This window comes from Sitophilus oryzae, unplaced genomic scaffold, assembly GCF_002938485.1.
Source record: "Sitophilus oryzae breed Bouriz unplaced genomic scaffold, Soryzae_2.0 scaffold_1274_pilon_pilon, whole genome shotgun sequence".
NCBI classification, from domain to species: Eukaryota; Metazoa; Arthropoda; class Insecta; order Coleoptera; family Curculionidae; genus Sitophilus; species Sitophilus oryzae.
Window position 1 is genome coordinate 3131558 of NW_022145920.1, and position 25951 is coordinate 3157508.

The 25951-nt window shown below is 31.3% G+C and overlaps 1 protein-coding gene across 4 annotated transcripts in view; it reads left to right on the forward strand.

Annotated features, from left to right (window-relative positions):
- The window catches only part of LOC115874369 (tight junction protein ZO-1), a 100021-nt gene that overhangs the window by 43880 nt on the left and 30190 nt on the right, over positions 1-25951 (forward strand). For all 4 annotated transcript variants that reach the window (XM_030889510.1, XM_030889513.1, XM_030889512.1 and 1 more), the window contains exons 2-11: positions 14241-14404; positions 16153-16682; positions 16741-16866; positions 19794-19970; positions 20027-20093; positions 20291-20441; positions 25118-25238; positions 25304-25456; positions 25514-25676; positions 25730-25911. In XM_030889510.1, coding sequence (XP_030745370.1) covers positions 14241-14404; positions 16153-16682; positions 16741-16866; positions 19794-19970; positions 20027-20093; positions 20291-20441; positions 25118-25238; positions 25304-25456; positions 25514-25676; positions 25730-25911 — 1834 coding nt within the window. The remainder of the gene's footprint in view (positions 1-14240; positions 14405-16152; positions 16683-16740; positions 16867-19793; positions 19971-20026; positions 20094-20290; positions 20442-25117; positions 25239-25303; positions 25457-25513; positions 25677-25729; positions 25912-25951) is intronic.

Below are 25951 nucleotides of genomic sequence, written 5' to 3' on the forward strand. Positions count from 1 at the left end.
ACAGCTCTAATTTCATTATCAATAGAATTAGACACAAATAAAACACTATAGATGGCTACATTTGAAAAGAAAAAGTACCTAATTTATTTAATAAGATGAAACTCAACTTTACAAAATTTAAATTATACCAAAGAATATCTTAATACCCATACATGATTTAAAAAAAGTATCGCTTGGATGTAATGACATGATAATTCAGATATAATATTCATAGATTTAAAACCATCAAATAAGAATATCAATAAATGATTATGAATTTATGTTTTTAATGTATATGAATGATTATATTATGATCCGATCACAATGATAATAGGTATCTTACTTCACAATCTCCATTAAGTATCTTTCCTCTATTTTACACATAATTCACATCACTGGAATTTTGATATTCGTCAATATAAATCTAAAAATTTTAAAATATAAAATTAATCATAGAATTTGTATTGTTACTGTACTAAAGATACTGTTGCTACATTTACCTGAAATAGGAGAAAATCGAGTAAAATGATATCATAACTCCATGCTGCTTTTGAAGATGCGCTAAAAGACCTTTCAGTAGGAAAAGATACAAAGCAGCCTTCTAAACATTTATAAATATTTAACTGTCCTTTGTCCTTTATACACAACTTCAGTGAAAAAGAGATTAGAAAAAACATAAAATAGATATAAATAGTATTTATAGAAATATGGCAACATCTGCTACCTGCGCATGCGTAGTATCAATGATGAAAGTCTCCCGATAGACACTTCTAAAATAAGCACTTAAAGCTGTCACTTATATATAAACTATAAATAACAGACCGTATTCCGTGAAACACTTATCCATAACTCCCAAACTGTCACATACATAACATATTTATGGTTAGTTTATTTTACATTTTTTACATTATTTTTGGTTAGTTTATTTAATGATATAACCGATAATGTACACACGGCTTTGGGTGCCGATTGTCGTGCACAGAGTCTATAGACTCTGTGATTGTATAAATGAACAAAGAGAAAAGAGCAAGAATTTTCCCCAGCGTATGAAGTTGAGCTCCGGATTAAGTGGATAGGTAATAATTTTCTCTCCCCGACTTACAAGATTGCCATAGCGATTCACTTCTAGACATGTAGGTAAATGATGACTAAAATAAACGACCCATGATTTTCTTTTGCCGACCAGTATATTATCGTAGTCTTAAAGAAATTAGAATAAAATAAACTATGTTAAATTTATGATTATGATTAAGTGGATAGGTAATAATTTTCTCTCCCCGACTTACAAGATTGCCATAGCGATTCAATTCTAGACATGTAGGTAAATGATGACTAAAATAAACGACCCAAGATTTTCTCTTGCCGACCAGTATATTATCGCAGTCTTAAAGAAATTAGAATAAAATAAACTATGTTAAAAATGTTCATGTATACTACTGAAATGAAGATAATATATCTAAGCTAAATGTAATCTATTACAGTTGTAGTAAAATGAGTAACTAATTGTCGAAAATCCAGATCCAACCCTAGATGCCACATTTTTTTGAAACGTCTACTTATGCGGTTTGAAATTTTGATGCAAAATCTGGCAATACCGCTCAGAAGAAATGTAAAAAAACTTTTTTCTCTTTTTTATACATTTGATTTGCCATTAAGCTGCCTACATCACTGTCTTACCCGTTAAAATCCTATACACAGAGTTGACCTGTCCCGATGTGTATGTATGTATTTAAAAAAGTAATAAAAACTTTGAAAATATCTGCTTTAAAGGAATATGCTCATCGTTATTATATTATTCTAAATACCAGCATACGATAAAAAAAAACGGCGTCAGAGATGGCTTGGAAATAAAGATTGCTGTCATTTTATATATAAAATGATATGGGAAGTGTCATCAATAGTAATTTCAAAGCTAACTGAACGCCATTTTTTCGAACATACGGTATAATAAAAGAACAAATTAATATATAAAATTATTTTGCATTTCCTGATGCGGTTCGTCAGTGCGGGGATTCGGCGGAATGTCTTTTTTGGGCGAACCATCTAAAGAAATATCACGAACACGATGGACGAATTTCTAAACGAACCAACGAACCGCATCAGCGAATAGTGCGAGCAAGGAGCTTAACATTTCAGAGTTTTTTGTGTTAATCTTGTGATACGGTTTATCTGTAATGATTGAGACCAATCCATTTGACAGATGTTGTCATTTGCCCTCTAATTTGTATTTACATTTCAACTAGTTTCTTTATTACTCGTATATCTCAATATCTTTCTACATTTGATTATGTTATTTTCCCACTATTTTCATTGAATTTTATTCTGTCATATTTAGTATGTCACTGATATGCAGTGGACATCAATAATTATTACAATGAAGCTATAAACGTGCGTGACATAAGCTATGAAATGCGGAAGATGACCGTGTTCCAAACCTAATTTATTTAAAAATTAATTTTCTCTATGGATAATTTTCTTTTCGTGAATTTTTTCCGATATCTTAATAGTTATTCTGCTATTCGGGGTATTAAGGGGGTATTCAACAAATCAGAGATCATTAATATCGGTCCAGCCATTCCTGAGTTATAAATAGTGTAAGTAACTCAACTTTGTTTTATTTATTTAGATATGTAATACACATTACTTATCGCAGAAATACCTGATATATGTTCAGGTTGGAGTCACAAACTTAATTAGTATTGCTTATTGTATTGCGCAATGTACATAATATACAAAACGACTGCAAGAGACTGCGAGGTGTTTGTATGTGTATTGAATCGAACAAGTTAGAAATTCCAAACAATTTACTCACGAAGGTATTTAAATGGTCTCCGAGCTTTTAAAAGAATCATTTTAATATTCTGTTAGTGGAGTTTTAGGATTGACATTGAAGAATTTCTCTTTGTTTTTTAATTTTTAACTCATTAATTAAGAGAAATTATGAAATGCTATGATAAATTAAGAAAAAAAGTACGTACTGGATAATGCTTAGGCTGTTAGTTTCAGGCTGTGCAGATGCTGTTCTCTTATTTCTGTTTTTTTATTTTTTAAGACGTCTGTCGATTTATTTTCTATTTCCTAAATTTACCGTTATTTTCGTGTTTTAAATTTTGGAAGCCTCCGTGGATTAAACAATAAAAACTGTATAGGTATAAAATAATTATTTTTATTTTATGGAAAATGCTGGCTTTTTATGGTTTATTGTTCGAGTAGGGAGGGATATAATTTGATTTTGCAGTTATTATTTGAGACTGAAACTTGAATATCTGTATTATTTCTCGTCTCTTTGGGGTTTGTGTAACATACCTGGCGACAATGTCCTTGCGTAGACTGCAATTTCATTGTTTTTAGTAGAGATTTTATATATACCTAGCTTTACCTGTATTCTGAAAGAAATCCAGTTAAACGATAAAAATAAGTCAGAAGTGTTAGTTTTAAGTTTAAGGAACTATATTTTCAAATTTATTTAAGAAAAAACAACGAAATTGGAAATGAGTTATTCATGTTTAAAGTTTTTTTTGGTCATAAGCGCTAATGGAAATGTTTTTTTTGTAAATAATTATAAAAAAATACTCCCTACGAAGACTTTATTGTGTACTGGATCAAAAAATAAGTATTTGTTTTCTCTATACGGTGGTATTAATATATCGATTTTTGATGATAGTGCCCTTTTACCCGGTCTAATTTTGTACTACTTTCGGAATAAGGGTCCCCATATCATGCACTGTACTTCCATCCCTGAAAAATTAATTCAGCTTGTGACACCGAAGTGAGACATAAAGTCAAAATAAGCTTTAATCTACCTACATCATAGGTAGGTGTAGGTACTCTAGGTATATTCTACCTAGACAGTAGCTGACAGTAGTAATTAATTTGTTATCCGATAAGTAGTTGTCATTATATAAGTTTAATCATCTTATACCTCCTATAACGGTAGGGATTTTGATTTTTTCCTGATTGGTTTGTTAAACAAAAATATACTGGGCATATAAAGGTCTAACACAATACATGTATTGAATGTACTTATTTTAACCAATGCATTGTTTTGTTTTTTTAATCTCACAAATAAGAAATGTTTTATAGTTTTTATTATAAAAAACAGTGATTATACAATTTATTTGCACCCCTTACACTGTTTTCTGTAAGGGGTGTAACCAGGAGTATATTTCGTAACCTCTTACGATATAAGAGGGCCCACAAACTGTTTTATTACTTAATGCTTAGATTAAGATTTAATAATATATTTGTACATAAAATAAAATAGACTAGAAAGTCAATTAATATTAATATTGACGTAATTACTAAATAATTACAAGATTTTTTTTCTAATTATTTTAGTGTATTTTTAGTCACCTAATTATAAAGGAGAGATATCCAACCATTGCATTATTTTACTCACAAATAAATGTTTTATGGTTTTTATTATAAAACAAGGATTAATTTATTATACATCCCTTAACCCAAACACTCCAAGGAGGATATTTCGTGACCCCTTATTTAAAGTGGACAAGCTTTATTAGTCAATGTTTTAATTACCCAGCGTCTTTAATAAAAATCTAATGTAATTTTTAATAGAAATGATCTGACATAAAAAGCAAATTTTATCTGAAAACTTTTTGATTATCTACAAGTAGTAAACTGCTGACAAATGTCTGTATACTAATGCCAAAGTAATGCCAAAAATATAAATTAAATACCAAAATTTCTCATATAATGCCCCACTAATGCCAAGCTGATTCCAATATAATACCACTAATACCACGAATAATATGTAACACATTTGTTTAACGAATTAACCTGTAACAATAGTGGTAGGTACGTGCACAGATTTTTTCCTAGGTAACTTAAAAGTCGTTAAAAAGTCTAATTATATTTAAAGAAGATATAATTCCAACTAATTGCATTATAAGGCCAATAATGCACAAGTAATACCATTAAAATTTTAGCGTTTTTAATTTGTGTAACATATTTCTTTAAAAAATTAACCTGTAACAATAGTAAAGGTAGCGATTTTTTCGCTACATACAACATAGGTAACTAATATTTATAATTTTATTCGAGTTTTAATCGCAAATAATAAATGTTTTTACTGGTGTATTTCTGAAGTGTTCATTATTAAAAGTAGACATTCTTCAAGTTATGTGAAGTAATAAGTAATGTTTCCGGTGAGACCGCGTATATGCCACCGGATTCTGGTTAGTATAAAGACTTTTTTCTATAGAAAGAGTTTTTTCTATATTCTTCTTTCAAAATAAGACTAATTTCTTCTTATTCTTTTAAATATTACAGTGTTTCTTTTTCCTAAAATGTTATACTTAATTTTCGCTTAAAATTAAAAAATCACAAATGGAGGAAAATATATAATATACGTTATTGAATAAAGTTTATACAAATCACTTTACCATAACAAAAAAGTAAAAACATGTCATGGCGGAAGATATTCAGGTGGCATTTCACATATTTATCTATTAAAATCGAGATTAAAATAATAAACTTGCGTAACATGTTATACATGAGATAGATGAGCGTCTTCAAGACTCTTCCATCGGCCAGGGTCACGACGCCGCGCGCCGCCCAAGAGGAATCGGCCTACGTTTGGCTAAACAGGCTGGACACGGTGGACTAGGATATTGGCGAGTCTGAATATTTATAAAAATTTGCAAAGTAAAATATGTTGGAAAAATAATTAATCCATACATAATATATAAAAGCTCAAAGGGTTTTTTGTTGCATCCATCCCGCCGAAACCGCTTCACCAATCTTGATGATTCTTTTTTTAAATGTGTAGATTTGTTATGAAGTATTTTTATAGTGCTTAATGGCTATTTCTTTGTGTAAAACGACTAAATACTAAAACATACCTGAAAAACACCTACACACAATACCTTCAGAAAAAAATTATTTGTCATTGTCAGTGGTGTGTCAGTTAGATTATATATTAAGTTTTTAGATATTTTAGGAGTGAGTTCATACCGCCAGCTTTAGATACATAAATATTAGCACAAAGGTTCGTTTTAACGGCATTAGCGAATTAGCTACACAAAGAGATTTTAGGAAATTCATCCTCTTAGAGAGTAAAATTATGTCGGAACAGTTTGTTGTATGAAAATTCCTTACTTTGGTCTAGAAGAATGAAATCCTACAAAAAGAATTAGAAGAAATTTTTGAAATTCATCAACCAAATGGGTAAAGTTAGTAAAAATTTATATAAAACTTGGTGAACTCTGGATTATACACATAAAAATTGGCACAAAGATAAAGCGAATTTATGAAATTTATACACTTAGGGAGTAGAATAGGGAATGAAAAGTTTGCTGTACGAAAATGCAATACTATAACATTATAAACCAGACAGTATAAAATTTTATACAAGGGGTTTATTTAGTGACATCATAACGAAATATATCTTCCTCAATTATCCTTCAAAGAATAAAAAATAACCTATAAAGAGAGTATTAGTGCTCTTAATAAATAAAAAAAAAAGATGAAAAATAAAAAAACATCTATGCTCACTAGCTCTCTATAAAGAAGTAAAAAATCATTTAAATCAATGGATGAACGATTCGAGGTGTAACGCGAACGTAGTCGCGGGAAAAAGCTAGTAATTTTTAAATTATTTTATTTAACTGATTAATTTTCATTGAAAAGGAATTGTTGTAATTCGCCATTATATTAGTTAAAAACTAAGAAACTTATATCAATTTTAAGTTTTGCGATTTTGACTTATACTTTTTACAAAATCTGAACACATTTTAAAAGAAAAAAAGCTTTTGATAATATTTGTGTAGATTGACTACAAGTTGTATAACATAAATTTCTACGACCGGTCTACCTAGTGGTCTGCAGCATCGCCTTGTGGTGCAAACGTGGGCCTGTTAACCTGTGACGTGACGCACAACAGCCAAGAAAAACAGAAGCGTGGCTAAGAATTTAGTAATTTAAAAAAAATGTCTTTTAGATACAGTAGTAGGTATTAAAAAGTTTTGTGTTTAAATGGGGTTTGCCTTTAACAGTTAAAATTATATCGTAAAGTGTAACTTTCCGTAAGAATTCTTTATCTGTCATCGATCATGACCTGTCATCATGTTAACCTGATGTTTTTGTATGTTATTTTGTTTTTTTGCTTGTTTGTTTTACGGATAGGTGCGATCGCATAATTATTATTGATAATGTTTTTATTTAATGTTAACATTACTACTTTTTCAGTGAATCTTTAAATCTGTTGTTTTTGTTAAGTTCGTTATTTAAACATATGTATGTAATACACTCATATTAACACTAATTATATTTTTACGTTTTTATTCATCATTTTCAATGCCCCCGTTGCATCTTTGTAAAGGACTGTGAATTTTTTACTATTATTTTTCATCTCAAAAACAATTGAAAGAATTAATTTTATTATTATAATTATATTATAGTATTGTTTTTATTCATTAAAATACTCAATTACTCTCTTTTTTGTAATATATATTTATTACAATTACACAGTATTTTTCCAAATTATTTTTGTTAAGCTTGCTTAGTCGAACCTCGCATCTTTGATTATTCTTAAGCCCCATTAAGAAATATCGTATACGAAAATTCCTGAGAACATTTTCTGCATTTTTCTTTTGGTTATAAAAATTTATAGAGATATATCAAGAATTCATATTTAATGCAAATATAAGGTACGCATGTCGTTTAAACTAGTGGACAACTGTCCAAATATTATATTTCTTCTATAATATACAAACATTTATTCTGGATTTCTATAAACATATTCAATTTAAGGCACTAAACCTCCATTGTACGATATATATTGGCGCAATAAGAAATTTTTACGAGCATATATAAATGTAAAACCAGGCCTAGACCCCTGCTCATAGTATATTGCATGCAGCCATGCACAATACGAGGGTCGAATGAAAAATATTCTAAATGCTATAATATGGCTAAAATCATTAATTAATACCTAACAGTATACCAAATTTCTACGTAATATTATGTTATATAGCTTTCGAGAAAAATAAGACTGATGGACACAAGAGTGATCTTATAAAGGTTTAAAGGTTTCGTTTTACTTACAAGATACGAAACCCTAAACCAAATAACACCTGTTAGTTTCAGGACAAAATAAATAATAAAAAAACGTAATAGAATATGCTGTAACAGGATATTTTCTTTTTTTACAAAAATATTGTTTTGTTATATATAAATACAATATGATCGAAAAAAAGGCGTCAGCGATGGCTATGAAATGAAGATCGCTGTCATTTTATATGTAAAATTATATGGCATTTTTCGATTATACGGTATAAGCGGTATTTATTAGTATTTCTACAATATAGTCTCCGTATTGTCTTTATAAGAGGGAAAAACAGTTTTTGTTGCTCGTTCTAAAATGATTAATCCCGTTTATATACTTTTCCAAATTTCCATACCGTTTTAGAGAAAATTAGGAAAAACATGAAAATATGGTTGAATTTTTTCCTAATGTTCTAAAAATCAAAACGCGTTTCTATATGGTAATATAATTTCGTTTTCATTCTTTGGTAGATTGTTATTAATAGCATTTTAATTATAACGTCATATTTTTTGCTGACTTAAAATGTTAGAGGAGCAGAATATGTAGTTAGTTCAACGCTACGGAAAAGGTGATAATAAATATCGGAATTAAAATCAAAATTAATAATAACCATCTATCAAGGAATGAAATCGAAATTTATTACCCTTATTGATTTTTAGGACCACAACCAAATTTCCAAAAATTCAACCATATTTACATGTTTTTTTATTTTCTCTAAAACGGTATGGAAATTTCTCAGAGACAGCCCCACCATTGATCTTTCCATTGCTCCTTAGTAGTTACATTAATTTCTATCATATACCATCTTTTTACTCCTTTCATGTGAACATATCATTTCATTATGATTTATCGTTTACTGATACTTTTCACTTTTCATGGCACATTGTACCACGATTTGCTTTTAGTTCCATCGTTTAGCATCAAAAATTTAAATATGTACGAAAGTTGATTGAAGGCATTTTGGCACGCGTTTACTTTGCATTTTCATGCCGGGTGTTTTAGTTAACGTAGATTGTAAATAAGGTAATTAATATCTAGAACGGCGGCTTAAGTAAGTTTTAGTAAAGGAAACCGCCAGATTCTACAAATAGATAAAACCATAGAGTAATAAAACTGTTTGTATTCTTCGGTAATTAGACCTTAATTTAGTTTCAAGAAGGCGACATTGTCAAGTTTAACGACCTTATTTTTCTCCTAAATGTAATGTAATCTCTTTATCAGTAGCTGAAAGTGAGTTTTAACGTAGCTCTAGTTCTTGCGGCCAAATTATAAAACTATTTTGATGGTTATCACAGGTTTTATTATGATACTATTATCATATACTATAGTCATTCTTTCTTTGTACAGTAGGTATTCTGATATATACCGGGTATATGATATGTTATTTTCTGCAAAATAAAAACACTAAATCACCACAATACACCAAAACACTTTTACTTTTACACTGGACGCGCGTTTCGCTAACCATGTTAACATCATCAGCAGATGATTATAAACTAAAGTACAATCTACAAGTTGAGCGTTTATATACTCGCCCAGTGGGCACCGAGTGGGCGTGGCAAAAACTAGCCAACCGAGTCAGAGCCAACTGAGCGTAACAGTTAGATTTCCGCCAGTAGAGTAGTAGGTACAAAGAACTTGAAGGAATTGGACCGTTGTCTCTGTTTATACTATCTTTACATTTATTCATTCTGATGCTTTCATATGCATCTAATTGCCTGTAATTTGAGACTTGTTTAATTACTTTTAAATTATTAAGATCTATACAATGTTCTTTATCAACAATATGTTCGGCAACGCAAGATTTATCCGGTCTACCATATCTTATCTGAGCTAAATGTTCTTTAAATCTAGTTAATATTGATCTTCTAGTTTGCCCAACATATTTCTGATTACAATTTTTACAAGAAATTTCATAAATACCCGACCTTTCCAGTGGAGGTGTTTTATCCTTTGGATTACCTAATAATTGTTGTAATTTATTATTAGCACTATACACAAGTTTATAATTGACATTCTTAAAAATTCCACGGGTTAACTCTCTATCAAACGGTATCGAAAAATATTTAGACATATCTTTCTCCACTTGAAAAGTCGAATTTTCAGAAATCATTAAACTATACCTACGTTTTCAAGTGGAGAAAGATACGCATCAGAATTAATAAATGTAAAGATAGTATGAACAGAGACAACGGTCCAATTCCTTCAAGTTCTTTGTTCCTACTACTCTAGTGGCGGAAATCTAACTGTTACGCTCAGTTGGCTCTGACGCGGTTGGCTAGTTTTTGCCACGCCCACTCGGTGCCCACTGGGCGAGTATATAAACGCTCAACTTGTAGATTGTACTTTAGTTTATAATCATCTACTGATGATCCTAACATGGTTAGCGAAACGCGCATCCAGTGTAAAAGTAAAAGTGTTTTGGTGTATTGTGGTGATTTAGTGTTTTTATTTTGCTGTTTAACACCAAAGGTTCCAACCCTCAACTGTAATGTTATTTTCTATCAAATAAATTAAAAAAATACCGAGGATAGGGTACCATTTAAAAATTAAAAGCTGTAGTCATGTCCAGTGAAACAGAAAGTTACACAAATACGTCAATCAATCCTGATTTATGCCATATACTCTTTTTTTATCTGAAAAAATAAAAAGGTTTAGGGGTGAGTCATTTTTAAAAAGGTATGGGGCTCAGAAAATATTTCTTTGTTCTTTTATTTTCAGATTCAGTATTGAACCAGTTTGATTTTATTTATTTTATTTGTTTTCGATATATTTTATCACTAATTATCTAGAACATTAAGACTAATTCGATGATTATAAAAGTTCTGTTTTAAGTGTATTAGCACAGTTTAAAGAATATTCTTTAAACTGTGGTATTAGTGTCTAAAAGTAGGTATTATTTTACCCAAAAATCGGTTATATGTATACTGAGTGCAACGAATTCGTTAACAAAGCTAACTTTAAAAAATATTTAATAAAAGAATTGTGAAAACATACATGTTGAGACAAACGGATGAACATATAATAAAGCTTATATAAATAATTGTTTAAAAAATATATGTAAATCGCACTTTCATAGCAGATCAAACTAAAGGTGAAATATATTTTTAATTATTAATTAAGATTGGTATTTAAAAAAGAGGTTTAATTATTAATTAAACCTCTTCAAATAATTGGTATTTAAAAAAGAGGTTTCAGTGGTGATGTATAAAAAACTTTTTGTCGTGCTTTAAAAATAGAGCTTTTAGAAAACTAACATTGTTTTGAAATATATGTAAAATTTGTGTTAGTATTTATTTTAAGAAAATATAAACCACATTTTTTTTAATGCAAAAGAAACAAACAATCGACTTTAAAAATAACACATCACAGATCAATTGATAACTTGTAATTATGTAAACTATGGCTGTTATAATAATGACAAAAGCAGGTGTCTTCGGTTTTTGACACCTACATGCCTTGTTTTCTGCGTGTGGGCGTGTTAAAAAATGGCAGACTTACCTAGAACTTGCTGGAAAACAAAGCATTTAAAATATGTTGTTTTACATTGACGCAACAATAATAAATTGTATGATCCTAATTTGAAATTTAGGATGCCTAATTATTTTTTTTGCTACTAGGGTGTTTAATTAAAGTTTATACAATTTATTGGTCCTAAGCTATTTAATTTTCTTTTTAGAATATATTGCAAAAAGTTAACTGTTTAGTTTGATTATATGTGTATAATTTTAACAATAATTTTTTAAATAATCCAGTTTATATTGTTACCTAAATCTTTTTTAAAATATATGGGTTTAAGGAAAATATTACTATTATTTATCTCGTATAATATTAATATACATATAACATGTTATCCTGAAGGTCGTCTAACAGTACGATTAATGACAATATTATTAGTAGATTAAAACAGATTGAATAATTTAAACAATCTTATATCTATTTTTAATGAATGGAAGCTTATTTAATTCCGAAGATCGAAGGAATAACTTGCAGCAGTAGTTGAAGTATCTACATATTATATAAAATGCTAATGTTTATCTGTGTCGTCTCTCCTGAAGCAACGACTTGCTCTAGAAAGTTGCTTTTTTTACTAAAATATAGCTAATTGGCTCTTCTAAAAACTGTCGTCGTCGGATTTTTTGTTTTTCATTTAATTAAAAAAAAATGAAAAGTATTTTTTTTCCTGATGTCGTGGCGGATGCGCCAGGCTTCAACTAGTAAATAATAATAGTTGAGATACTGTAACATTTTCAAAGCATTCACAAAGTACACATTTTTATTTAGTAAATATATTGATATTTAATAATCTTACAAAAACAAATTAATAGAAAAAGTATAATAGTTATAAAATTGAAGCAACTATTTTCATAAAAATAGAAAATTGTAAAATTGGTATTTTAAACACGCAAAAACTGTACTTAGATAACATAATATCGATATCTATTAAAGAAAGAGGTTCAGAATTCCATTTTATGTGCCAATTTTTCAAATTATGCAAGGACTTATACGAAGCAAGGACTTATACGGAACACTACGAAATTCAGTAGAGCTGTTAAGGTTAATCAATCGAGCATATACAGGGTCAGGCAATAGTGCGTCGGGCATCTGTAGCTCCTAGAATAAAACACTTGCGAATTTTGTTTAAGTGCAAAACTAAATTATGTACTAGGATGTATTTCCGGAAAATATTTTAACTTCTATAGGATGGCTCAAAAAAGTGTGAGTGGATCGGGATGATTTTTTTAAATGGAACACCCTGTATATTATTGCATTTTTGGCTTCCTTTCAGATCACTTTACGCTTCATACTCTAAGATATGAGTAAATATATTTCGATAATTTCAGAGATATTAATAAATAAATGAAAATTATATATTTTTCAGCCTTTCTTAAAAAAAATTATTAATAATACAAGAACTGTCCTGAAATCAAAACTATATTAGATATTTACTTTAGATGGTCTGTACTTACTTTGATATGAATATGGGAATCGTAAATCATACAGGATGTTCAATATTTTACGCCAAACTTTCAAAAATATAAAATAATTTTTCTTCGGTTTTTTTAAAATGGAACACCCTGTATATTATTTTTTTCAATAGATGGAGAATTAAAAAATGAACTTTTTTTGTATTTAGAGTATTTCAAAATTATTAACGATTTCACAGATATTCCCGGTTTTGTATTTCATATGGCATTTTCCACAGTAAATTTTCATCAAACTCAATGATTTTTCTCTCGTATTTTACCAGTGAAAGCGCCATATGAAATAATAGTGCGTATATTCGGAAAACTATTAAAAATTTTGAAATACTTTAAATACAAAAATGTTAATTTTTTAATTCTCCATCTAATAAAAAATAATATACAGGGTGTTCCATTTAAAAAACACGAAGATAAAATATTTTCTATTTTTGAAAGTTTGGCGTAAAATATTGAACATCCTGTATGGTTTACGATTACCATATTTATAGCAAAGTAAGAACAGACCATATAAAGTAAATATCTAATATAGTTTTGATTTTTGAATTTCTTCACTATTGCCGGACCCTGTAGAAACAGTAAATAATATTAACAAGGTGGCGACATCTGTCGGAGATGCAACGGTTTAAACCGCAACGTGTATTGCTGGTTGAGGACTATTTGAGGACATTGTTGAAGTGCCATCTCTTAGCCCAGTAGAAAAGCGAATCAGGCGTCAGAATTTACTGGTAGATAGCAAAAGGGTATCGCAAATTACAGAACGTTCCAGAAACAGTCGCTAGGATATATGAAAAACCCGCGCTATGCAGTTGAGTAAAAGCGAAGAGAATTGAATAATAGTAGTTGCATAGTTAATTAGTCAACAAGCAAAAGAATAAAAACGAAATTATTGTTCAGTAAAAGGACACAAAATAAATAAACAAACTTACTGTGTCTCTAATCTGTATATCTTTATGGCCTGATATTATTTTATATCGTTTTTGTACTTGTTATCCAAATGCACTTCCAAATTCTCCCTCCAAATTCACTTCCAAATTCTCTCTCTCACACAAATAATTAAATTAGCCATGACGCACCTGTTTGTTGTAATGATGAACATTAAAATACATTATTTTAAAGTTTGATACTTAAAATAATGTGTAAAATATTAATTTTATTTCATGTACATTTATGTAAATGAAGGTCGTAATCAAATAGTATTTTTGTTTGTTCAGGAAAGAGGATGGGAATACAAACAAATATCAGTCACCCGAGTGCCAGGCTTTGGATTTGGAATTGCAGTATCAGGAGGAAGAGACAACCCCCATTTTGCCTCAGGTGACCCAAGTATAGCTGTCAGTGATGTTCTAGCTGCTGGTCCAGCAGAAAGGCTTTTACAGTGAGCGTTTTTCGTATTCTCTTTCAGTTCATACCAAATAAACTTTTAGTCACGTAACTAAACTTGACCGGCACAGCGTTGTCCACTTTTATGTATTTTCTTTTAATCAACATATTTTAGGAAACAAAAATAAAATAAATTATAAATATACAGGGTGGTCCGAACTGTATTCCGGAAACTTCGGCAGCTTTTTCTGCACATAAAAATAAGAAAAAAGTTCGTATAAATGTATGTCTCCAAATGCTTAGTTTCGGAGATACAGCGTGTAGAAGTTTCATTTTTATTTCGATTTTTTCCAAATAATTTCTGAAGTAACGGCAATATTTGGATGAAAATTGGTATCTGGGAGTTTTTTGACATGAGAAATTTAATTTTGATGTCAATATGACTCTTATTTGTAGAGGGCGCCACCTATATGTGTTTTAACTGATTTGAAGAGTAATAACTTTTCGTCCGTACCTGTATAAAACTACTGAGTAAGAAAATATACATTTCCGTGACTTTTTACGTAAAAAATGTCTCTTGGCAAAAATCGCTACGACCAACCGTTCTCAAGATATTTAAAATAGAAATAGTCAATACATGTCACTATTGACAAGAAGTAAACACGTTGAGTAGATATAGTTATTTGACTGAAATAATAAATACATTTTTTCAAATTAATCATACACTTTTCTGCGAAAAAATGGTGATAAAACATTTTCTGTTGAACTTTTGACACAAAAAAATTTCAAATTTAATATTTCAGTCTAATAACTATTTATTCAACATGTTTAATTTATGTTAATGAAGACAGGTATTGATAATTTCGGTTCCAAATATCTCGAGAACCATTACTCGTAGCGATTTTTACCAAGAGACCTTTTTTACGTAAAAAACTTCGCCAATGTATATTTTTTTACTCAGTAGTTTTATACAGGTAAGGTCGAAAAGTTATTATACTTCAAACCAGTTAAAAAATATGTAGGTAGCTACAAGTAAGAGTCATATTGACATCTAAATCATATTTCTCATGCCCAAAACTCCCAGACACCAATTTTCATCCAAATATTGACGTTACTTCATAAATTATATGAAAAACACAAAATGAAAATGAAACTTCAACACCCTGTATCTCCGAAACTCAGCATTTTAGGACATACATTCCAAACCAAACTTTTTCATTTATTTTTATCTGCACAATAACAGAGATACGGGGGTGTCCCAAATCGCAAAATTTTCAAAAAGACCCTGTAGCTCAGAAACGAAGAGGGCAATGAAAATTTTGTTTACGGCATCTTCCATTTGACAAAAAAGTGACACAGGTATGTGCAAACCGCACCCTTCTATCTTCACGAATAACGGAGATACCGTATGGTTTCATCCAAAATGGGACACCCTGTACACATCGCACTAAAAGAGGTTCTAAAAGAACAATGTTCGACTGCAAGGTCTGCTAGTAAGTATTTTTAAGCTTAAAGTATCACAACACTATTTATTTAACTAAAAAAAAATAATAAAAAACTAAAGTGTCAAAACGAATGACAATGTCAGGAAATAAATAAATAAACGCGGCAACTTGACATATTTTAAAGCAGAGCTGCCATCTGAGTCCCCAGCGGGAAATTATAATTCTACTTAGTATGCACGGCGCCGAATATGTCCTTGGTTGGCAACAATTAATTTAAAAATCGCGCTCTTGATGACGTAACTAAAAGTTTATTTACTGTGAACCGTATAACTGTAATAACTCACAAACTTTTTTTTAGAGTAAATGATAGAATCATATCGGTTAACGGCATTTCATTACAAAATGTTGATTATGCCACTGCCGTTCAAGTTCTCAGAGATAGCGGCGATACAGTTTTACTGGTGGTCAAACGACGAATTTTTCAACACTCTCACGCCCATAGTGCCTCTTACAGCGGTCCACCTCCCTTAGCAGCTCTTGGAGTTACTGTTCCAGCACCTACAAAAATCACTTTTACTAAAAATTCTAAAAAAGAAGACTTCGGAGTTATTCTCGGCTGCAAACTTTTTGTTAAAGAAATATCTTCTAAAGCAAGAGAACAATTAATCAACTCCAATCAGTCTCTGGATATTGGAAGCTTTATAACAAAAATTAATAACACCAACTGTAACGATATGATGTCGTTGAAAGAAGCTAAGAAGATTATGGATAGTTGTAAGGATAAATTACATTTAACAGTAGCCAGGGAGTTTATAGGTGCATCGAACATTTCACATCAGGCTCAAAGTTCTATAAGCACTACCGGAGCTGTTAATAATTTTTACAAAGGTCAGAAACTGAAAAGAAAATAAGCTTCAAATAATTACATCTATATTTTTTTCGTTAGGTGATGATTTTTTAACGTCGTCGAATCAGAGTTATTCGAATCAAAATTTATATGTTCAACCGCCAACACGTAATCCCAATCTTAATCAAAATGGTTCATTTGATGAAAAAGCCGATCCTATATCAGGTATGGAAGATACCACACTCAGATCGAAAAAAAACGCAACGGAAAAAAAATTTCTTTAAATTTGAAGTGAGCCGGGTACGTCTCAACATTGGCTCACCCCTATAACTTTTATTTTTTCAGATAAAAAAAACGGGATTTGGTAAGTTAGTGTATGACATAAATTAGGATTAATTGACGTATTGAATTTTTTTGGTCGCTTCCTGTTTTACCGGAAATGACTACAACTTTTGATTTTTATATATGAATAGAATGACATATCATATGTGAACTTTTACATATTTGCTTAAAAAATCATCATATTTAAAATTTCAATCTAGAATACCATGGCTGCGTTAAAAACACCAATTTTTAATCAAGGAGCCTTGGATAAACATGGGGAAATTGAAATAATTTTGTTTGCACATTATAATACGACCACCAGCAAACTCCATAACACGACGCATGGTGTCATTGACGACGTGCACTCAAAGTTGTTTTAATTTCCCTTTATATATTTGATCGTCTAATGTTTTTAGTGTCTTGTTCTGGCCGGTTAAATGATACCCAAATCGTATTTTTAATCATATCTCAATTTTTTCAAATGGAACGAGCATGGTATTATGATGGCTCATTAGCATATTTGGAAAAAGCATTTTTTTACGAATAATTTCGTAATTTGCATTTTTAGTCAAATTATCGTTATGAACCGCATGTTACAATTTCAAATAAACCATATGAGAAAATGTCCAAAAGTTGATATATTATATGCCATTCTATTCAGAGTGTCATTTTCTATCGAATAAAATAAAAAAATGCCGGGGTACCATTTAAAAATCAAAAGTTTTAGTCATTTCCGGTGAAACAGGAAGTGACCGAAAACAATTGAATACGTCAATCAATCCTAATTCATGTCATATACTTACATACCAAATATCGTTTTTTTAGTGATGGGAAAACCGATTAATTTCAATAATCAAGTACTCGAGTTGTGATGTCAATAATCGAGCGATCGCTCGAGCGAAATTTCGGTTAAATTTAAAAATACGGTTTTTCGTCCGTGCGTCGCTTGTACTTGCAACTCGTAACGCCATGCAGTAAGGTGCGTGCGCAGAGCACATATTCTTTCGACGATGATTGGTAAGTAGCAAGCGATGAGTAATCGCTTGATTTAGTTTGAAGTATTGTCGATGTAGGTCGTAACATTTTGTAGCGCAACGGATAACGTCGTAAAAATTTGCTACCTGCAATGTATGTAGAAAATTCGCTCTGTATCCAGTATGTCACATTAAAATCGGATTTCAATTTATTTCATTCTAAGATCCCTTGCGTTCATCGCTCGTAACTCGTCACTTGCATCGCTCGTTCATAATCGAGCGATGTCGGTTATTTCAATAATCAGTACTCGAGCGAACTTTCGCTCGATTACTGATTATTGAAATACTCGCTCGAATTATCCCATCACTAGTTTTTTTATCTGAAAAAATTTAAAAGTTATAGGGGTGAGCCACTTTTGAGACGCACCCGGTATTTTTTTATTTTTAGCTCTATCTAATTCGTAAACTCGTTTTTTATATAAATTTTAGCATCTTGAACAGGATTAATCAAAAGGTTGTTTTTTACCCTAACTTTAAAACCCTCTGTGCAATAATTTTCTGAGCAGATTTTCCTAAAACATTATATATAAGTCAGAACCGCATCTTCTCAGCATTTTATTTTTTGGCTCATTGCAATACATGCTTTGGTTTTTTAAAGAACAAAATGCACTTGCCACCAATAATTTACAGTTTTTCCAATTATAATTACTTTTTGATGTTATTTTTCAATATGATGAGGTGGCTTTAATGATTATTGTGAACTATATACTACTATGAACTGCTCAACATGTTCGATAGATCTGAACCCTATTTTATCTGAACCTGATATTAATGGAACACGTTTTGGACATGCTTGACAGGAGGGTTAGAGGTCGCGAAATAGCACTAGCTTTATTAAATGACCTTCAATTGGTCCTTAAAGAAGAATGGGAAAACATAACGCAATATGATATATGCAGCCTCATTGACAATATGGACGGACGTCTATAGGGAGTTATGGCAGCCAAGGGAGGCAATACAAAGTTTTAAGTTGTTTTTTACAAGTTCTTTTTCTTCTTGTATACTTCGTTATTACAGTTAAAACCAGGACTGTATCGTACTCTGTAAGGTTTTTAATTTAGTATAGAGTATCTAATGCAGTGTAATATGACATTACGACAATAGTCGCTAAGGCCAAGTCGTTATATTGAAAAATAATATCAAAAAGTAATGATAATTGAAAAAATAGCAAATTCTTGGTGGTGAGTTCACTTCGCTCTTAAGAATTAATCGGGGCATTGTTTACATGACACAAAAACAAAATGCTCAGGAGATATGGTTCTGTCAGAAAAATAATGTTATATGAAAATTTGCTCGTGAAATTTTTGCACAGTGTGTTTTAAAGTTAAGGTAAAGAACAACTATTCACTAAACCCTGTTTAATAAAGCGCAATCCTAAAGTTTATAAAAAACTGATTTTACGATTTAAAGTTGATATATTTACATTTACATAGTTTGCTAAAAAATCTTGACTAATCTTGAATTGACGAAAAATTGCCCTTTGCATTTTTTGCATCTGAGTGTATATGACCAACAAATATTCATACTTAAGCGTGCTTTGTACGATAACAGATATGTTTATGAGCCAGTGGCGTAGCTACACCCCTGTATATCTTCGGTTAGGTCTGGTTTAGAGGACCCCATTCTGGGCCTCGACCGACCGGTTAAAAATTGAGGTATGCGGGAGAGATCAAAATTCCTAGTTACGCCACTGTTATGAGCATTAAATACATTAATATTTCTTAACTGTTAAAGTCAAAGCTCTCTTGATCATACATATTTCTCGAAATTTATACTACTACATTTTTTGTGTAGTTAGCGGTCCAAACTCCTTGGACGAAAAATCAAACTTGGCACCTCGAGGTCGATCCCGGGGACCCCTTTCTGAAGCCAACTTAAACCAGTTAGACCATAGGAACAGTGTGAGTGGTTATGGAAGATCAAAAAGTGGGAGGGATGAACCCCCTAGACCACCTCCTCCCAGAGCAGAAGGTATTTTGCTTCTTTTCTATACATTACTGTAATGTCTAATTTATGTTCTTTTAAAGATTATTACAGTACTAGAAGGCAGATCTATGAAGATGATCCAATCATCCAGAAAACTAAACAACCTATGTGAGTATAATATATCTTACGAGCTTTAATAATTTTGTAATTCTAAACTTTTTTTGGATTATAATATAATTATATATATATTTATGCATCATAGGAGTATACAAACAGATATAAATAGAGTATGGGATATACATATGTTTGAATTAATGATATAGATAAGTATTTATTATTTTTTTTGCATGTATTTTTTTATTTAGACCTGATGCAAGATTTATAACATTCCACAAAGAGGGTTCAGTTGGTATTCGTTTGACAGGTGGCAACTTTGCCGGTATTTTTGTAACGGCAGTTCAACCTGGCAGCCCTGCTTCGTTACAAGGTCTTCAGCCCGGCGATAAAATTCTCAAAGTAAGAAAATATTGATCATTGATATATTGCCCCTAATTAACTTATTAGTTGTTCCAAGATGAAAATGGGTTGGGGAATGACAATCCGTGTCAATAATATTGGCGAGGTCAAGCCCTAGACGTCATTTATTTGGCCCGTACTTTTTATTTTTTAATCGTGCTTACTACCAGTTGGCCTTAAGAAGGTTGTAATTTACAGTAATGTCCGCCTATAACGAACCCCCTTATTGCGAACTTTCGTTTATAACGAACCAAATCTATAGGTACGAACTTCGGTATTACTAAACGTGTGTTAATTTTTTCGCAAATAACGAACCCTTTTGTAATCGGGAGATTAATATATTTAACAGAAATTGATATTTAAAATGTAATTCTAACTAGCTTGACAAACAATGTCTTCTCTGGGCCGAAATCAACAATCTCTGACATTCAACTGTTTCCAAAGCCTACCACTCCGCTACTCCCAAACTTCAGCGGTCACGGGGTGCAGGCACGGCGTGAAAATGACTGCCTATCATAAGGATCATAGGCGTCGATAACATTCGGCCATTCCTGACTTATGAGTGTCCTCACTCCTCTCAATCACACTAAAAGGACATAAATAATCAGAACCTTTTAAATGGCATTTTTAAATGCTGAAATAAAAATATTTATTAGTTTTTTTTTGCTGCTGGGCCATATCTTTATCAGCTAATTGCTACCATTGTTTCATCACACTAAAAGGACAAAAATAATCAGAATCGTTTAAAGAACATTTTTAAGTGTTGGAATAAAAATATATTATGTTAGATTGTTTGCTGCTGATACTAGACAATTGATACAAAACCAATTGACAAAACCTTATCAGCTAATTGTTACCATTATTACAACACACTAAAAGGAGAAACATAATCAGAATCATTTAAAGGACATTTTTAAGTGAATTTCATAAATGATCGGTTTACTACACGTATGTATATTATATAGTCACTTACTAGCGAAAAGTTGTTCCATTATTTCACTCAATTTTGCCGAGATCTACCGCACGCTACACAACCAACTATTTTAGAATCTTTTTCGATAAATCGCGATAGTGTCACTGTTAATTTAAGTTCTGCCACAATTTCCATCTAGATTTACTACCTTTATACAACTATCAGTAGTAGAATAAATAATAAATAACATAAAATAAGCTCCGTAAAGACTGACAAATCCACAAAATTTCAAATCAAATTCAAATGTGCCAAATGAATCGTTAAACAGAACCATAAAATAATTAACTAGAAAGAAGTGTCAACTCTGTGTTAAATCGTGGAACACGATACGCCACCGAAAGCCTTCGTTGTCGTCTGGAGAACTAATTTTCCAATTGACAGGTTGACATGATAAGGACATGATGGCTTAATTTTCATTTCCGTTTCCGGTTATTCAATGGCGGGCCCTCTTTCAGTTCAAATGTATTTTGTATTTTTCTTTAGCAATACTAGACTACCTAAAGTTGAAAGTTTCAGTAAATTAAAAATATAGCTGAAATATTAATAACACATCTATAACTAAACTTAAAGTAATAAAATAAGTAATAAGTAAAATGGGGTATAATTAAAAAAATGTATATATGAAAAATATAAATTATATATTTATGAAACAATCGATAGTAGGTACTTCTGAAAAACTGAAAAACTTTTGAAGACATTTTTTACCTTTCCACATAAAATGTCTTGAATATACCTGTATATACCTGATATATTTTTTATTTACTTAATAAACAACGAAATTATTAAATTACTGTTCGACTTTTGTTTAATATTTTTAATTAAAAAGCTCAACAAAATATTTCAACGCATAAAAAATAAAAATCATGTTTGAAAACCACTGTTCCACGTTTCGGCTTGATCAAGAAGTTTAATGAGAATAAAATAACACATACTCAACATAACTAATATACTAAATAACACATAACTCTAGAAATTTTATTCCTCAGGAGGACCATAGATAGATATTTATTTAACTTTTAATTTTAACAATAAAATTTTACTTTTTACGTGATAAACTGTCTGTTTGTGCTGAGGTTCGCAGCCATCTTCTTTCGCAAGCGAAATCGACCCTTATCAACCGACTACGGTAGCGCCCTCTCTTCGAGACCTCTTGAACCACGAGGCGATTCATATCACCGAAATCCGAACAATTACTTTAAACTCAAATCTGTCTCCATGACAACTTTTTTACTGTATAAAAATACTACCTACCTTAAAATTTATCTTGTAATTACCTTAGTATTTATCTCGATTTTTTTTCTAGCCATTTTTAAAATACCTTTCAGAAGAGATTTGTTCAGATAATGTGTTGGCTCACTACCTTTTCCTGTTATCTTCCGGAGTCTGTAACTTGTAGGGGTGATATGACGCTTCTTTCCAGCACTGCATAGTCTCAAGGTCAAAGTTAAGTCAATAGTCGTCAGTAAGTCAGAAATACGCCGTTACGGCCTAAGAACGCTGGATTAAACTCATCGCCACTTCTGATGTAATCGGGAGATTAATATATTTAACAGAAATTGATATTTAAAATGTAATTCTAACTAGCTTGACAAACAATGTCTTCTCTGGGCCGAAATCAACAATCTCTGACATTCAACTGTTTCCAAAGCCTACCACTCCGCTACTCCCAAACTTCAGCGGTCACGGAGTGCAGGCACGGCGTGAAAATGATTGCCTATCATAAGAATCATAGGCGTCGATAACACTTTTATAACGAACTTTCGGATAAAACGCACCTTAAATTTTGATATGATCGTAAGATTTTTCTTTTGTAACGAACCTAAAACGATATTTTACCGCTGGCGCTGGAGATTCCCCGAGTTCTTTCCATCGCACGTTTTTAATGAACCTAAAACGGTATGCTGGGGATTCACCGAATTAGATGTTTTAAAAATGTCGTACAGTTGCCAGTAAATTACAAATTCAATAAAAAAAGCATGGATGACCTCAGAGATTTTTGCGGATGAATTGCGGGAATGGGATAGCGAGTTACGACGTAAAAACCGAAGAATCATATTGTTAGTGGACAACTGCCCAGTTCATCCAGATGTTAGAAATTTGAACTGCATCAAGTTAGTGTTCATACCACCAAATACCAGTTCGAAACTACAACCTATGGATCGGTGTCATCCATAGCTTAAAGAGCCACTATCGTCGACTTCTTCTTTCGAAAATGGCACATTTTATTAATAGTGGGGGTGAAAATTTTTCTATCAACCTTTTGGATGGAATAAACTTCATTCATATGGCATGGCAGAGGATATCAAAACAATTTTTAATTTTTTTCAACACGGTAGTTTCCTAAAAGTGGAGAATGATTTGGATTCAGACGATGACTTGACAGTAGCCGAATGGCTGAAAAAAGTTGGACAAGAACATGATAATATTCTAGACAATCTTTCTTGTTCTGAAAATGAGTTTAATGAATTTGTCCATATTGATGATAATCTTGTAAAGTGTCGAATACTTGGATGATGATGCCATTGTCGCTTCTGTGTCTTCTTCAGTTTATATTGATGACGATGAGGAGGCGGAAGATGAAGAACCTGTGAGTACAGAATTGAGACTAGTTCCGACCACATCAGAGGCACTTCAACATATTGATAACGTTCGTCATTTCCTTCAGTCACGAAATACTCCGCAAAGTGTTCTTAATCAATTAGCCGAAGTAGAATTACATATTAATGATATTAATTTCACAAAAATAAAGCAAACTAAAATATTTTTTTTAAATTAGACTCTTAAGAACAGTTGTTAATGTATCTACCATATTACAAAATATATTTTATGTTATGTACCATATCTATGTATTAATAAAAATACCACATCTTTTATATTTATCAGCATTTATCGTTTACTGCGAACTTTGCTTAAAACGCACCGTTTTCGCCGGTCCCATGAGGTTCGTTATAACCGAACATTTTTAAATTCTGTATTTTTAAATTGACTAAAAATGATTGTTAAATTGTAGTGAAATTCGAAAGAAATATTTTTTGGAAATAGATTTGTATGCCTGGAAACATTCTATCCTTTTTAATCCTTCTATAATTAGTGTTAATTTTTGACAAGTTTTAGTAAATCACGTCTAGAGATTGACCTCGCCAAAATTATCGTTGATTGTCATTCCCCACCCGTCTTGGAGGCCGTGTTTTCGATCATACGGTATTAATGGTTATCTCTATGTATAATATGCATCTATTATTATTTCAATTTTATGTAAAATGTATAAAATTATAACCAGTTATGATTAATTAAAAAAATTATTCTACATCCTGCACCATCCTATATTCTACATCGTTAGAAATTAATAGCTTTTTAGAAAAATAATGTAGATATATGTATATTTTCTACATTACCGAAACAGTACCGAATTAGACAGACCACCTAAGAAACCTTAGGTCGGTCTTTACACGTGTAGGAGTGAGTCGCTATGGCGATCTAGTAGTCGGAAAGAGCAAAAATGCGAAATATTTATTACATAACCACTTAATCCGATGCGCGACGCTAGTTTTCATGCGTTTGGGAAAATACTTGCTCCTCTTTCTTTATTTAGTATATCTAATTTTACTGAGCGTATTGACCGTACTCTTCGTACACACGAAAATCGGTACCCCAGGCCAGAAATGCCGATACGGTATACTGATATTTATTTGTATTTCTTTAGGTAAATGATATGGATATGACTGGTGTAACTAGAGAGGAAGCTGTCCTCTATTTGCTGAGTCTACAAGATCGAATCGAACTTATAGTTCAGTTTTGTAAGGAGGAATACGACAGCATTGTTGGTATGCTTATTATTTAGAAACATACATGTATCGAATATAATTAAATTATTTATTGCTCATTGTAGCTTCCCAAAAAGGAGACAGTTTTTATATCAAGACTCATTTTCATTATGAAAGCCCAGAAAAGGGTGAGATGTCATTTAGATCTGGCGATATTTTTCACGTCATTGACACTCTCTATAATGGGGTGGTAGGTTGTTGGCAAGTGTTTCGAATAGGTACGTTTCTGAAATAAATTTTCTTCTTTTTATCTGACTTTTGAATCTTCATTTCAGGTCGCAATAATCAAGAAGTACAAAAAGGTATAATTCCAAATAAATCTCGCGCAGAAGAACTAGCAACCGCGCAATTTAACGCAACTAAAAAGGAAATGTCCGCTAACGAATCTCGAGGTAGTTTCTTTAAAAGGAGAAGAAGCTCTAATAGAAGATCAAAGAGGTGATTGTGGCAATTTATTTTCAAATTTTTCTTATTATAAAACATTTTTTCAGTTTGGGAAAGGAACACTGGGATGACATTTTATTTTCGGATACGATCTCCAAATTTCCTGCATATGAAAGAGTTTTACTGAAGCATCCAGGTTTTACAAGGCCAGTTATTCTTTTTGGACCGATAGCTGACATCGCTAGAGAGAAACTGTTGAAAGATTTTCCGGACAAATTCATTTCTCCCCGTATGTATTTTACGTTTTGTTGTGTTTGATATATTATAAG